The sequence below is a fragment of the Pantherophis guttatus genome, chromosome 5 (assembly GCF_059756535.1).
Source record: "Pantherophis guttatus breed Tessera chromosome 5, ASM5975653v1, whole genome shotgun sequence".
NCBI classification, from domain to species: domain Eukaryota; kingdom Metazoa; phylum Chordata; class Lepidosauria; order Squamata; family Colubridae; genus Pantherophis; species Pantherophis guttatus.
Window position 1 is genome coordinate 22,709,417 of NC_142067.1, and position 17,346 is coordinate 22,726,762.

At 37.3% G+C, this 17,346-nt stretch overlaps 1 protein-coding gene across 1 annotated transcript in view; it reads right to left on the bottom strand.

Moving 5' to 3' along the window:
• Positions 1–1,522: 1,522 nt before the first annotated feature.
• The window catches only part of MIPEP (mitochondrial intermediate peptidase), a 60,370-nt gene continuing 44,546 nt past the window's right edge, over positions 1,523–17,346 (bottom strand). The window contains exons 16-19 of the mRNA XM_034410347.3: positions 16,368–16,487; positions 8,341–8,462; positions 6,384–6,457; positions 1,523–1,730 (exon numbers count right to left, since the gene is read on the bottom strand). Of these exons, the coding sequence (XP_034266238.2) occupies positions 1,633–1,730; positions 6,384–6,457; positions 8,341–8,462; positions 16,368–16,487 (414 nt within the window). The 3' untranslated portion in view covers positions 1,523–1,632. The remainder of the gene's footprint in view (positions 1,731–6,383; positions 6,458–8,340; positions 8,463–16,367; positions 16,488–17,346) is intronic.

Below are 17,346 nucleotides of genomic sequence, written 5' to 3' on the forward strand. Positions count from 1 at the left end.
CACTCACAAGAGCTTGCCACTGAAAAGCTCCAGAGGAAAAAAAAAAGACGGCTACTTCTTGCATAAAGTGATCCAGCCAGCACTGACCCTCTGGCTTGCAACTCACAAGGAAAACAAAATATTTAATATTGCTTTCTGCTCCCGGATACTTTAATAGTGCATTTGCCCTTCAGTGTTAATTTCCTCTTCGCTTTTCTCATTCCATCCCCTGACCTATATACTGTGGAGTAGAGTAAGTGAAATCAAATGCAAGACTTAGAGAACTTCAAATACACAAAATTGCTTTCTGAGCCCAGCAACCTGATTTATTCAATCTAGGTGTAATCATTTTGAATCTTGGGCATCTAACCCAGTTGCAAAGAAAAATAATATTAAGCATATTTAAATATATATGCAACTCTTTTATTTATGTACTCTGCAGCAAGAGTTTCATTAGGAATACAGACACATAGAGACAAACACTTATTCCCTTGCATTCCTTGAATCTAACGCATTATTTCCCCTTGTTTTCTAATTAGTAGTTGGACAGAGAATCAGGGAATTGAATTGGAAATCCCAAATTATCAACAATTAACACTTTATTCCCCAAATAGCAACAAGGAATTAAATCTACTATTTTCAAAAGAAATGTTAAGAAAATATAAGTCTTTCCTTCCTCTTGATGAAACTTCATGAAACTGCCAGATGAGATCCTGTGTTTTCATCGTATTGTATCTTTCTTGTTCAAGACATGGTCTTTTGGTGACCTGGGAATTATGAATGCTTTCATGTTAGTGCTTCAGTCTTGTGATGAATGGCAAAGTAACTGGGGAAAAGTTAAGACATGCAAAGGTTCAGAGGAGTCAACGTTTGTGCAAAGCTGCATAAAGGAAATCAGTCGCCCCCTTTGTTATGTGCCACTGAGTTGAGGAACATAACAGGAAGTTCAACGTAGCAGGAACGGGATACTTCAGAAAGAAATGTATGTGGTAAGAGAAGAATGAATGTTGATTGAACGTAAAAGGGGATGACCAGGATGAAAGAAGCACATTCAGATGATTTAATCATACAGAAGGGCTGAACAAGGATTGGACCCTAAAACAAATATATGAGAGAAGAGAGAACAGAGTGAGAGGAAGGGAAAAACAAAAAAAAAAGTCATGGTTGGTTAGAGTTGATGGAATTCTTAAAAAGAAAATGACAAGAAATGTAAAGAACAAAAGGCCAATACAAAGTGGTATATGAACATGGTACAATCAAGAATGAAAAGCTAAGGTGAGATATGATAAATGGTGTTTACATAAAACTCGATTAAGGTATATTTCTTTTCGTTTGCTTACTACCACTTAACCTTTGTACATGGCATGTTGGTGATGGGTATGTATGTAACCTGCTTGTTGTACTGAGGTCTCCTTTTTCTGAACTTATGTGGGAGAAGCAGTTATTTTAGTATACATTTATTCAAATAAAAATCACCCCAAATATGTGAATGCTGCACAAAACATGCTTAAGTTCTTATCTTTCTATAAAGAAAAAAAAACCATTTTACTTTTCAAGTAAAGCATTTATTTGATATACACATTTTTTTTTACAAATGCCATCTTCTATGTACACTGTCAATACATTCAAAAACTTTCAGAATATTCTTCTCTGTTATTCAGAATCCATAAAGAATGTTTCAAAGTCTTGATCTAAGTCTGATACAAGGGCTTCCACAAACTCTTCCACTGATGGTTGCTTCTGTAGCATACCTAGGAAATATCAAAGGGAGATAAACTCAGAATGAATCGAATGTTGATTCTAAACACTTGATAAAAATTAACCATAATTGAAAGTAGAATAAGTCCCACCACAGTGAATTGCCCTAACAAAGCTGCCCGGGTCTTCTGCCTTGAAACCTGGAATCAGGGAATTGAATTGGAAATACCAAATTATCAACAGTTAACACTTTATTCCCCAAATAGCAACAAGGAATTAAATCTATTATTTTCAAAAGAAATGTTAAGAACATCTAAGTCTTTCCTTCCTCTTGAACTATTCATTCTTCCTCCAAATATTTACCTTGCAATTCAATTTTCTAGAAACATGCAGTATTCAGATCCAAATCTGGAAAGCGGGCTTTGGATTTGATGTCATTCCTCCATCCCTCTCTCCCGATTTCTATCGCTGCTTATTCATGGTAGTAACTCTAGAGCAGGGGGTCTCCAACCTTGGCAACTTTAAGACTTGTGGACTTCAACTCCCAGAATCCCTCAGCCAGCAAAGCTGAGGGAGTTGAAGTCCACAAGCAAAGCTGGCTGAGGAATTCTGGGAGTTGAAGTCCATAAGTCTTAATGTTGCCAAGGTTGGAGACCTCTGCTCTAGACAGCATACGAAGTTTAAAACAACAATTTAAATAATCCAAATTGTAAATGACTGAAATCACAAGCAGCAATTCCAATTTATACTGAGGCAACATTAACCAGCAGAGCTCAAATGTTTGGAGGAAGAGATGGGTTTTTAACATCTTGTGTTGTGAAAAACTAAGAACGTTGGGGCCGTTCATTATTTCCAGAGACGTGCTTACAAGGCATGACTCCTAAATCCAACAAGATGATATTGTTTCATGGATGGGACATGGAGCAGGCCTTATCTACTAAATCTGGTGGGCAGGTGGAAACCTGCCAATAGTTCTTTAAAAGAAGTTATGTCTTTTCTGGGCTTAAAAATATACATTAGATTGAAGGTGCCAATAAAGAATACTTTTAGGAATACCATACAAATCTGCAATCCTCATTCATGTTCACTAGGTGAACAAGCCACCTCAACAGTTCTTTTGTGCTCATCAGTCACTTTTGCATTCAATCTACATTCCTTCAGCAACAATTCATTCTTAACCTTTCTGTTCTTGTTTTTCCATGCAAACTTCCTCCCACTGCATTCAACATTTATGTTCGTCTTGACATATTCCACTCTTCTATATGACTAAGTGGGCAGAAGTACATTCTTATACACGGCTATTTTCATTCCTTCTGGTAAACATTCTTTCTTTTCTACAGACTATATACCACCCACATCCTTGCTACAACATCTGCACATCACACAGTTTTTTCATCTCTTTCTCATCTTCCATAAACATTCCGCCAAAGTACACAGGTTCATCTACTCGCTCTAGTTTCCTGCCATTTATATATAGTTTGCAATACTTTAACCTCATTTTCCACTTCAAGTAAAGCTACTTTACTCCTTGATACTTCGATGATCCAATATAGATAGTCATCAACTGACGACCACAATTGAGCCCAAAATTTCCATGCTAAGCAAGGCAGTTAAGTGAGTTCTGCCTCCTTTTATGACCTTTTATTTTTTTTGCCACAGTTGTTAAGCAAATCACTGCAGTTGTTAAGTGAATCATGCGGTCATTAAGGCTTCCCGCGCTGACTTTGCTTGTCTGAAGCTGGCGGGGAAGGTTACCATGAAAACTGCAGGGACTAGTCCAGGTGTTTGCAAGGAGTCAAAACTGGTATGAAGACATGCCAGTCCCTACATCCCTCCTCACCTCAGAAAAAGTCAGACAGGAAATGGGCCTGCCACTCAGGGACGTTTCTCTTCACTGGTTCCAGAAGGTTTCATATGTCAGGACGGCAAAGGCCGCATACAGAACAAATTCCCTCATACATCAGGGGTGAAATCCAGCAGGTTCTAACAGGTTCTGGAGAACCAGTAGCAGAAATTTTGAGTAGTTCGGAGAACTGGCAAATACCACCTCTGGCTGGCCCCAGAGTGGGGTGGGAATGGAGGTTTTGCAATATCCTTCCCCTGCCACCCCCACCAAGCCACGCCCACAGAACCGGTAGGGAAAAAAATTGGATTTCACTCCTGTCATACATGATACAAAACCCCTCATGACATGAGGTTTTGATACACAAAATAACTTAGAATTTCCAGGGCTGCCTTCTGTGGAGAAAAGAGAGCTTTCCAATAAACAAAACAGGCTAGCAGGATCAGCAAAGCCACTTTCAGAACAGAACAGCCAACCTGAATGCTTGTAGCATCTCTTCTCTTTGCATTAATTGCTATCTGGCTTGGAAGCATTCTTAGTCACGCCAAATGTGTGGGCAGAGTTAATTTAAAACAGCCTTCACGCTAATGCTGTCGGTGTCTGTCCTAATCTCAGTGACTTCATGATGCAATCTCCATTCTTTTATATTTGTAAGATAAGAGGCATAATTTGCGTCGAGGCATGCATTTTGTCACTGCACCTATGGCTAATACATATCACTTAACACTAAGAAAAAAGTCAAACAGCCTCCTTCAATAGTTTATAGAATATTCTCAAATTTTGTTGCATCCAGAGATGGTATTTTCCAACTGCAACTTAAGTTAAACTGTCATTTAAATTGCTTCTCTGCTTTTTTGTTTAGCTGAGAATGCTGGGAAACGATGCACTGGTCTTTGTAGTTTAAACAATCAATGGTGATTCAGAACATCTGCTCTTTTATATATAGAAGGAAAAGACACAGCCTAACACACACACACACACACACACACACACACACACACACACACACACACATGCCTTTCTTGTGTCATTAACATTTTTAAAAGTTACATTAGGAAAATTCTGATATTGTTTAACATTAGAGAAACAAACTTTACAAAAACACTGCTTCTCTCTGATGTGAATCATCCCTTTAGAACTGCCAACATAAATATAACTTTAGTACACAATTTAGAGTAGTAGTACCTAGTAAATCGCTCAACATGCCTCGGACATTTGGTTTTCTTTCACCAATTCTTCTTCTCCTTCTAGTAATACTACGGAATGCTTTTAGCCAAACTGAAATCTTCCACTGAAGCCTTTAATATGTATCTACAAGAGTCAACTAGATTGAATATGCATTTTTGTGTGTACAATAGTGGCTCCCAAAAAGAAACAAGAAACACTGAGAGAAGATCTCAGTGCAACTTGGAAGTTTATAATAGAGGAGTTCTTGCTAAAGTTTTGGTGAAACACAAGTTTAATTAAGCGAAATACACACCTTGCTAATGGTAACAATAAAACCTATAACATCCTGAAGATGTTTTAAAGGATAAATAATGCAAGTTAAAAAACGAACCCACAAAATAAAATGTAGCCAGACATTTTAAACTTTATTTATTAATAAACTTCATTTATTAAACATTGCAGTAAAAGGTGGCTATCTTATTATTTGGAAATTTTGTAATTATGCTGGTCCCACTATTATGACTAAGTTACTACTTACTGATGCTTAATGGCAAAGGTAAAATATCCATTACATCTTCTAAATATACCTTTTAAGTAAACTGAACTAACCTGTACTTAGTAGGAAACATTGCGAGTATCAAAATATCTACCAGCAATTGAGTATAGAGTATAGAAGTAAAGAGCTGTGCTCAACAACTAGCCATTTTTTAATTTTATTTCTGAATTTATATCCCTCTTCCTGGCTTCACTGGGGTAAAAGACATTAAGTCCCTGCTCTTGATAAGGAAGGGGGAAATAACCAACAACGGCACTAAATAGAGCCGTGGTGCTGCAGTATTGCAGGGCTAATTCACCCTCACTCCAGGAGTTCAATTCTTGAGTGGCTCAAGGTTGATTCAGTCTTCCACCCTTCCGAGGTCGGTAAAATGAGGACCCTGATTGTTGGGGGCAATATGCTGACTCTGTAAACTGCTTAGAGAGGGTTGTAAAAGCACTGTGAAGCAGTATATAAGTCTAAGTGCTATTATTATTGCTATGGCACTACAACATTAGAAAAAACGAGAAAAATTAGAATGATGCTGGAAGACTACCATATGCTATCCCTAAATAACGGTAACTGAAGCCATCTCATTCTGTGGTTTCTAAAAGGGATAGATTGTCCCTGGAGAATAAGAATAGAACAGGTGCATTTTTAAAAAGCAAATTTTCATAAGGTTTTTTTTTTTAAAAGTACAATTGTCAGGTTTCGATGTTGTCTCAAATAAAATAAATTGCATTTCCAAACAGATAGTCTTTGAAGAAATCTTTCATTTTATTAAGCACGACAACCTGTCCCCGATCGTGGCGTAGCCAACTCTGACTTCCTGACCCCAAACCTTCCCTTTCCATTCCCCAATTCTCTGCGTCTCATTGGCCTTCTTCCAAATCACTCTCCCCATATCTACTACTTAAGCTCCCAGGAATGTCCCCCCTCCCATCTCATCTCCTAGGGGATATTATCTTCAAGGAAAATAAGTAGGTGAAATGTCAAGCATCCTCTTGCCAGCTGCCCCCTCTTCTCCTTCTTATGTCAGCACTAGAGTAAATGCAGGTTGAAATGCTGACAACAATTGAAATCATGCTAAATTACAAACCATGGTCATACCTAAATATATATTGAGGAAAAGCAATAAAAGGGTAACAATATTTATATTACCTTGAACCATGAGCACCGGTTCTTTGCCACCACCATGTGCCAGCATTTCTTTCCGATAACGTTCACCCATTGCTCTGAAGGAAGAGAGAGCATTATGGTTCCAATTATCTGCAATCACAACCAGTTCAGCTTTGTGTCACGCCTCTCTCCAAGTTCCTCACTAAACTAGCAAGAAACCAAGTATCTAATTATTTAGACTTTACATCTCTTATACTCCATTCCAGAAAAGCACTCAATAAATAAATTTATACTAGAGCACAGTAGGCAAATTACAACGAATTAGTGGTGCCCTGGAAACATCCAGAGGAAATTAATAAAGAGAAATGGTAGCTCCTGACCATTTGACATGCTGATTGTAACTGATGGCAATTGTATTAAAGAACTGAAGCATCATAGATCGCCCACTCTGGACCCATGGGTTTAAATGAGGAGTGGATAGCTCACACATGGAACTTGACATGGGAATTGTCTGTATGTGAACCAACATATTATCTGGAAAGGTTAAGTGTATGTACTGTACTAAGGATAAAATGATATAGTCATATGGGAAAGGCCACCGAGTCCAGTCTCCTGCTCCATACAGGAATCCAGAGCAAAATATCTCAGGTGGCTGAGAAACCTCCATTAATTCTCTGGGAGTTTGTTTCCGCTCTTGAACTGCTCTTACTGCTCAGAAGTTTTTTCTAATCCGCTTTTCTGCAATTTAAATACATTATACTATATCTCAGACTCTGGAAGTTGAAGAAGAGGTCCTGACCACCTTCTATATGACATCCTTCTCATTACTCGTCTAAATATATCCATATCCTTCAATCCTCCTTGGAAGCTTCACTTCCTAATTCTCTGATCATCCTTGTTGCTTCCTCTGAATATGGTTCCAGCTTGTTTGAACTCTTCTTAAAGTATATTACTCAGAACTGAACATCAGATTTAAGCTGTATCCTGATCGTTAAAGAATATAGTAGAACTATTACTTCTCATACTTTTGGAAATTATACTTCTATTGATGCACCTTCAAATTATATTTGCTTTCATTAGCAGCTACAATATGCTGCTGATTTGTATTCAGTGTGCAGTCACTGAGCAGTCCAAGTTTTTTTTCCCCCTAAGGGACTACTATCAAACCAGATATCTTTTCTTAGTAAGGGAACTGCTGCTGGCTATCACAAATCCTTAATCTTTTAACTTTTAACAGTAAAGGCAATGTCCCTACAATGTCCCCATTGTATGCTGCATAATTACAAAGTCTATTTCTATTTTCAGCAGGAAAAACAGAAGGAAAAGCAATGTTGGAAGATTATAAAATCCAATATGGTGGAAGCATCAGGCACCCACCTTGACAGAACTGACTAAGCTTGGGTGTCCCCTACTTTAAGGAGGCCAACTTGGGCACAGTGCAGTGACAGATCTTCTCAATGGTTGCCCCATTCTTCAGAACACATAATTTCACGAGATATGCTTGGACCCTTCCTTCCCTGCATTCCATAAAAAAACTAAAGAGTATTTTATTCCTTTGGTTCTGGGTTACCTGTATGGATATATGTATTTATTGTTTTTTGTAAACTTTCCAGAATCTCCATGGACCGGATATTCAAAATAGCACGAATGAGACTCTCAGTTTAACTCATTTCTCAGCAGATCTGAGCAGCGGAAGAATCCTATCCACCCTATATGTCTGTATATACCAGCTGAGGTTCCAAAGTGTTTTTCTTCTTGAATTTCTGCCATATCCAGAGGTGTAGTGCATTTGTGCATCTATATAAACCAATGCCACAATAGGTCCCCATCTCAACTCAACTTGCAATAAATACTTTACTCCTGGGTTTGATAAAAATATTGTAACAAAAAAAAAAAAGAAGAAGAACAGTATAGATGAAACAGTTCAAAAGCTGGAGGTTAATCAACACTTCTTTTTTTTTTTAAAAAAAAGTGCAGTGGTCTGCACTTTACTTTATACCTGTTGAATGGATCCTGTGCAAAGCACTGCTTCCATACCATAGATGATACAGCCCTAGACATGAGATAGGAATAATATTTGGCACCATATCCCACAAGATGGCTGAATCGGAGTTGCCAGGCCTGTAACATGAAACAAAGTTAAAAAGGAAATTGTAATTCTCAATGATTTTTGCTCTGAAACTAAAGTAACCATTTATAATTCACACACATGAACATACTGTATGTCAGTCATTCTTAAACTAATTATTATTATTATTTTTTTAAAAAGTCACTTTGCAAGTTAGAGATGCCATTTTGTTTTATCTCGTATGAATGCTGCAAATACCGAAAACTTACAGTAGAGGTAGATCTTTGCTACCATTCAAAGAACATCTTCCCACTTATCCAAATTCAAACATGGAAATAAATTATTGTCAGCCCTTCAAAGAAGGCCAGGTCAGGGAAGACACTTCACAAGGATTATGGAAATTCTACTTTATCATTGTAGGTTATAAAAACAGAATCTTGCCATAGTTTTCCTCTAATTCCTCTTACACCAAACGAAATCATGCCTTTTTTCTTTCCCAGGACTGAATTAGTACTTTCTCTTACAAGTCTAATAATTCATATCTTCCTTTGTCAAGCGACGTCTAAGCTGGCTGGGGCATGTCATGAGAATGGCTGATGGTGAGATTCTGAAAGATCTCCTGTATGGAGCATTAGTGCAGGGAAAGCGCCTCAGAGGGAGACCACAGCTGCGATATAAGGATATCTGCAAGAGGGACCTAAAGGCCCTGGGAATGGACATTAACAACTGGGAAACCTTGACCTCCGATTGTTCAGCTTGGAGGCTAAAGACGCAGCATGGCCTTCTCCAATTTGAAGAGACACTTGTTCGGCAGGCTGAGGCAAAGAGGCAGTCCTGGAACCAGCGAAATCTGGGGGCTGAGTAGGGGACAGAATGTATCTGCCCTCAGTGTGGAAGGGATTGCCACTCTCGAATTGGCCTTTTTAGTCACACTAGATGCTGTTTTAGGACCTCTTTCCAGAGCACGATACCATAGTCTCTTGAGAGTGAAGGATGCCAATGTGTCCCTTTGTCAAGGAAATCTTTCCATTCCTGTACAAATGTGTATCTGTTAATTTTAATATTAATTGTCTGTAATGGATTCATTCTCCGTTTCTGTTTTAAATACTGCTAATATCATTTCTGAGCAGTGTTTAAAAAGCCAGTAAGGTATCTCTAGGGCAGTGAGGGCTAACCTTTTTGCCGTCGCGTGCCAAAAGCGGGGGTTGGGAGGGTCGCGGGTGCGTGTGCTCACATCCATAATTCAATGCGCCCCACCCTCCCGCGCATGCACACCTGACCCCCCCACACTTCCCCCTGCTTTTGGCACGCGATGGCATGGTGGGCCCAGTAGGCTCCTTTTTCCCCGTCCCCAGGCTCCAGAGGCTTTCTAGGAGCCTGGGGAGGGCAAAAACAGCCTTCCCCATCCCCCCTGGAGGCCTTCCCGGAGGCCGGAAACAGCCAGTTTCCCAACTTCTGGTTCGACCGGAAGGCCTGAAAATCAGTTGGCTGGTGCGCACAGGAGCTAAACTAGGGCAACACTCGCGTGTCCACCAATATGGCTCCACGTGCCACCTGTGGCACCTGTGCCATAGGTTCGCCATCATGGCTCTAGGGCAATGTTTCTCAACACTGGTGACTTTAAAATGTGTGTTCAATGGCTGGAGATTCTGGGAGTTGAAGTCCATACATCTTAATGTTCCCAAGATTGAAAAACACTGCTATAGTGGAAAAAAGGGGGAAAAAGGTACATTAAAAGGTACACTTAATTGTTAAAAGTAGATTTAACCAAGGAAGAGGGGTGGCTAAGAAATATGATTTATATATATTATACAAATACATATATATGTTGAAATAATTAAATAATCCTAAAAATTCCAAAAATGTCTAAGTAGTTTTTTAATTGGCTAATGAAAACAGAAGTTAGTGATTACTAATGGATTTAATTTCTGTTAAACAGAATCTACTGGCTATTGACAGCATATTTCATGCCTGATAATTTATGATAAATTTAAATTGGCGTTAATAACAGAACTAAATTGTATGCATATTTGTGCATATACTGTACAGTTTGCATATTTGTGCATATACTGTACTTACAACAGTTTGATTAGTGACCGTTCAAAGTTTCAATGGCACTGAAAAAGTGACTTATAACCGTTTTTCACACTTATGACCAATGCACCATCCCCATGTCATGTGATCAAAATTCAGATGCTTGGCAATTGGTTCTTATTTATAACGTGTCATGTGATCACCTTTGGCAACTTTCTGACAAGCAAAGTCAATAGAGAAGCCAGATTCACTTAACAACTGTGTAACTAACTTAACAACTGCAATGATTCACTTAACAATTGTGGCAAGAAAGGCCGTAAAATGGGGCAAACTCATTTAACAAATGTTTCACTTAGCAACATAAATTTTGGACTCAATTGTGGTTGTAAGTTAAGGACAACCTGTACACACCTATCATATGCATTAATACTAGCTAATTAATCAGCTTTTCTTTTTGTAAATAGAAAAACGGTTAATCAAAATCTTGTTACTTAGATGGAATGCTGCACCATCCTATTATTTGGAACTTACTCTCAATAGTTTCCAAATAAACTAGCACAACTCTACCCCGTGATAAAACTCTACCATTTTTCTCAAATAGTCATTGATCTTGTTTTTATAAAATGCTTGCTCTTCTAAAATAAAGTATTCCTTATGTTCTACCAACAAACAACTATTCTTTCTATAATTGCTTGCAGGCTGCATGCAACATAAAAAGAAGACATTAAACAAAAAGCATATTTTAGCTTTCAAATTAAAATCAACATTTTTTTTCCTCCTCAAGTAACTTTCCTGAACCAGTGTCTGATAATATTTTCAGCTTCAACTTAGATTATTCTACATCTAGAGCAAAAATATTTTGGCAGCAGCATGTATACCCCCCCGCCCACTTTACCTAGTCTCTTTTCCCATAATACAAAACACACAGCAGATTTAAAATTAAGCAACAGAGTACAGTATGTAAGGGTTTTTTTTAAAGTTTTGATCTACAATAATCTTTTTCACCTGAGGGTTTAATGTTTCAATAGAGGAGAAGGTTTAATGTTTGCTGTATTGTTTGAACAGAACTGGGGTTCTGAATTATTTCTCAAATGGACTAACAAAATTGTGAAAGTATACTTTTTTTTACAACTTTGGAGCCTGATAATGAATTATTTTGATCTTCCAAACAAGTGGTTTTCAAATGTTCCTCTTTGAGGAAGACACTCTTGCTTGAGAACAACCATAGAGCAGTGAACCTCTGCTCAAATTGAGACTTGCCTTCATCCCAAGTAAACTGACTAGACAAAGCTCAACCTGGCAGATTAATAAATTCCTTTTATTTTGTCTTAATCTTCCAAGAATACAAGAGTAGACCATTCTTTTGTCAAGTGGGGCCGTGCATGTGCACAGATACGCACACACTGGCTGGCCACTCACACGACTTGGTGATTAGACCACGGCTTGATAGTGGGCCGTGGCCCACAGGTTGGGGCCCCCTGATCTAAAGTGTTATGAACAAGGACAATTTTAAAACAAAAACAATATAAGAACATAAAGCTAGATTAGGCTAAGAATTTCAGCATGCAATTTTTTTTTTCAGTGCCTTACTACATGTCTCTGAGATGCCTTATGTCTAAGAATATTTACTCATGCAGTATGGCTCTATTACTTTTATCTTTCACATCTGTTCCTCTACCTTCCCTTATTGGCATTATTATTACTATGATTATTCCTTTGATATTATTATTCCTTTGTTGTTTTGCATGTGAGAGCTTACACGTCGAAGACAAATTCCTTGTGTGACTACCACACTTGGCCAATGAAGTATTCTATAGGAAAGTTACTATATGCCTCTGAGATGCTGAGATGGAGGAGACATCCTGCTTCTAACCCAGTAGAGTTAACTCTTCAAGACTAATTGCTCTTCCCCATCCTCCATAATTTTAGCCAATCCCTTTTTAAACCTATCCAAGTTAGTGATCATTACCATATATTGAGTTAATGAATTCCACAGGCTAATCCTGCACTGCATGAAGAAATAGTTTGTTTTGTCTGTTCTAACATCTTGAATATGTTAATGTTCAGTTCCTTTTTTCCAAACTAAAAAGTTCCAATCATTCTAGGTCCCATTCTTATAGGTAAGGTGTTATGGCCACTTGATTATTTGAATTACCTTCTTTCACACCTTTTCCAGCTCCAAAATAATATAAAGTACTTCTATTTATGGCCCTCTAAAACATAATATGACTCTGTCTTAGAAAAGCTCTATAGAAGTTTTAGTTTGCCCAAAGTTTTTTTTAATGAAAGTGCATCTATAAAAATGTAAGACGATAAAATAGTGTATTCCATTGAATTAATTTGTCAAAGATAACAAAAACCTGCTGATTTTGTTACCTACATAACTAGATTAGATTATTGGGGCTGAAATTTTACTTTTGAACTGCTCAAAAGTAGTTGTTAGGATTTAGACACCATACAAATTAAAAAAATTAATTAAAATACTTTTAACTTCATGCAGTTATTAAATGTGTCTCATCATTTAAAATAGCAAGAGAAGCATATATGTTTTAATGCTAAGAGAACAGTAAGACATTATTAATATTTTCACCAAATTCATATTTATAAAAGATGTCTGTAGCAACTAAAAAAAAAGAGAATCCTTTTAAATATAAAGACAAACAAATCTTCACACAAATATGAAGTTTTCTTTTGGATAAGAAACAGTATGATTGATTTGCTATTTTGTTAGTCTAGTGCTAACTAGATCAATCCGGAGCTCTGTTATCGGTGCAGAGCCTAAAGGCCTTTCCTGAAGACTTCTCTAGGATCGATCCAGAGCTCTGTTATCGGCTGCAAAGGCCTTTAGTAAAGCCTTGCTGACTGCAGAAGAAATGGGCCAAGGTGTGCAAGGTCTGGTTGCAACTATCCAAAGCCGAAGAAGTTCCTGAAGGCCTCTGACAGCTAAAAGGAAGCCGTGGGCAACGCTCACAAGTGAGGTGAGTCAGTGGACATCCCCCCCCCCGAAAATAAGACCTGGTGCTTTTTTTTATGGCAAAAAAAATAAGACAGGGTCTTATTTTCAGGGAAACATGGGTAGCATTTTTCAAACTCCAAGAAAGTCATATAAGCTATTTTGCGAAAAACTGGAACAAATGAGACGAATCACATTACAGATAAATGCTTTGGGGAAGTGAACCAAGGCATAGGATATAAAAGCAAGACAAATTACAAAAAAAAAAAAATTGTAGAAGGCTCAGGACTATTTCCAAAGAGAATTAAGACTTTGAAGATTAAAATGGGCTTTTAAGTTACCCTGTTAATATGAAATTAACATCTGAGGCCCTAAATCTCAATTTTCTTTATGCTCAACAGATTCCAAACTACAATCACTGCTTCTAACTCCATCACTTTCGCTTGTATACATGATAAAGAAGGAAACACATTTTAACTACTGAATAAAACACTGGCATTTTGTGATCTAGAAAACAAAATAGCCTGTTGCAAGTCATTCTTCTAATTTTATGAAAGCCTTGTGAACCCTGGCATTAGAAATTATCTAAGTGTTCTTTCTGTGTAGTTACAAGTCTGACATAGGTTTTTTTTTGGACCTGATGTTAATAAGCAATTCTTTGTGATAACTGTGACTTTTGAAATCTAGTTTTTAAAATTAGATTATGCAGAATAATAAAAAGAACATGTAATAACATGTTAGGACATATAATAGTGAACAAAGTTCTATAGTCACATTGATTTATCGTGTATTTGTTGATTTGATTTAAAGTAATGTTATACTCAGTGCTCTTTAGACATACTTCTACTTTGCTCATTAACATTATTGCCTTTTAATAATGCAAAACTATGGTTACTCAAAAATAAATTTCACTGTAAGACTCAATCCCAGGTGTAGGGAATTATAACTTAAAATCATATATAAAAATAATAGATGGAACTCAAAAATAGAACTCTAAAAGAAGACTTTAAAAGACCCATGACATTTTGAAAAGTGAGTCAAGAAAGAGATTAAAGGTTTCCATTTATAACGCTTCTCTGCTTTTATTAGCAACTCATAAATAAACCAAGTAGGACAAGAGACATAAATATTTTTGTAGTGGTTTATATTGGAGAAGAGGAAAGGAATTTCACATGCAGTTAAGCACTTAGGTGTTATTAGAAAGATACCATATGGGTCTTGAATACCGAAATATACCAGCTATTATGGAGCACAGGATTGACATAACAAGAGTTGTTGGGATTTGAGACTCTTTACTGCTAGTGAGACTAGTTACCAGTATGTCCATTAGACCTCAATGAAACTTGCATTTTGTTAATTCAGTAGTCTACCCACTTGCCATGTGACTCTGGGCAGCTAACAAAAATCACCCACTTGGGACTCAGGAGCTGGGAACTGGCCCATATACTATCTATGCTATGTGGTGGTGGCACAATGGTTAGAATGCAGTATTGCAGGCTAATTCTACCAACTGCCAGCAGTTTGATCCTGACCAGCTCAAGTTGATCCATCCTTCCATCCTTCTGAGGTCAGTAAAATGAGAACCCAGATTGTTGGGGGCAATATGTTGACTCTGTAAACTAATTAGAGAGGGCTGTAAAGTACTATGAAGTGGTATATAGTTCTACTACTTTAGTTCTACTACTATTGCTATGCTAATTTAATGGCTGCTGTGTTGTTTTCTGCTTTCTATACTTTAATATTTTTAAGAATGTTAACCAGAGATATGCATTTGAGATAGACAGTCATGTAACTTGAAATAATAAATACCAAGTTTTAAAAAGTTTAAACACTAATAACAATGAAAACATCTTGTGCTTGAAGCAGCTCATACATCCGTAACAAATCAAACCAAATAAATTAGGTTCCCATAACTTCCTGGCCCAATGCTGGGGGAAGATCCAGTTCTTCAATGCCTTACAAAAGGCAGGCAAAAGTAGAGACATCTGGGTCTCTCTATACAAAAGCCAGATGTGTCTATTCAGGAGTAAGCTTTACTGAACTCAATGTGACTTACAGTGAAAATACAGGATTGCAGTATTAATATTCTCTATATGGTGGTGTTATCTATAATGTACCTGTTTGGATGCAGAAATGAAAAGCTCTTCTTTGAGAAGAAGCCATCAGGATTTTGAAATTAATGTTAAATGTATGAAATGACACCTATAAAGCAGCCACCACAGAGTTTTTACAGAACATTCCACAAAGAGGCTTATCCCATAGTCACTTCATTATTTTTCTTCCTACACTCAGCTTCTTCAAGCTGGTTTTACCCTGTATTTTAAGATGACCCTGTTTAAAGTGAACATGCTTAATCAAAGCGGTAAATTACAAGCATTCCAAAACTTAGTGTTATTTTCAAAACTGATTCAAAAAAATGCATTTTTTTGGAATTTCTGTTCCTGTAAACTGAATTGGCAACAATGTGTATTTGATTCTAAAATACCCCACCTGCTTTCTATAAAACATTAACAACTCAACCCCCACTCCTCCTACAAGATTACATGTAACTTTCTAAAAGTTCTCTCATTGATGTATGTCAGAGTATATCCCTTTGGATATTCTATGAAGTGTACATTAAAATGCAGAAAATAATGACTGGAAAAAAGGAAATGAAAGAGAATAACATTCATCCTGTGTTCCCCCTCCTTGAAATGTCTGTAGCATCCCAAGTGGTTCCCATTAACTTTGATAGGAATTTACTTAATGGGAATGCACTAAAAGTAAAACCGCAGAATGGGAGAAGTCAGGCAGTTCTTGAAATCCTAATTATGAGAATTTTAGGAAAACATACTCATTAAGAAATCATTACAAAATACTTACTTAATAGGATGTTGAATATGTCAGTAAAAGAAATAACTTTATGCAGTTAACATGAAGATGATAATCGCTAACCTTTATTTTCTTAATTTTATGAGATATTGCTACTCACAGTGTCAGGAACATATGGCAATCCATAAAATTTCTCTTGTGTTTCCTTTAAAATCTCTGTGGTTGACTTTTTTAAAGGATGTTTCCCATGGTATATTTGATCCAAGACAGCATAAAAAACCTAGAGAAATATATTAATAGATAAATATCTACACTCAAATGCAGAGATCCAACAAATACCCACGCACACGCACACACACACATACACACACACAGACTTGGAGCAAAATTTTTAAAAATAAAGCTATAGTAGAATGTACTTCTTGGTTCTTCAGGAAAAATAATATTGAACAACTTACATTTACAATTATTTTGTTGAGGCATTCAAGTTTTCAAGATGAATCCCGTCTACCTCTATAGAACTGTACGTTTGATCTTTAAATTTATTTATTTATTTATTTATTTATTGCGATTTATATGCTGCCTTTCTCCCTAGGGACTCAAGGCGGCTTACAAAATGACAACTTCAATACAAATCACAATACAATACTAAATTAAAATCAGTAACCCAATTAAAAACGATTTAAAATTATACCAGTGTACCCCCAAACGGATCAGTTTAATTGGCGGAAGAGCCACGTCTTCAGCTCGCGACGGAAGGAAAGAAGGTCGGGGGCTGTCCTGAGCTCAGTGGGCAATCCATTCCAGAGGGTCGGGGCTCCCACAGAGAACGCTCTCCCCCTGGGGGTCGTCAGCCGACATTGTTTGGCCGACGGCACCCTGAGGAGGCCGACTCTGTGAGAGCGCACAGGACGATGGGAGAACGGCTGGAGATGGTCCTGCAAGTACCCCGGGCCTAAATACCATATTTTTGCATAAAGTATGTGTTTGCATGCCTTTATACTAGTATACTGTATACTAATCCTACCCTATTAGAAGTTTGGTGATGAATAAAACTGCTGTTATTTTATCTATCTGAAATAAATTATGGAATGATTTCTGAAATTAAGATTAAACTTCAGGTTACACACATTTAGCTT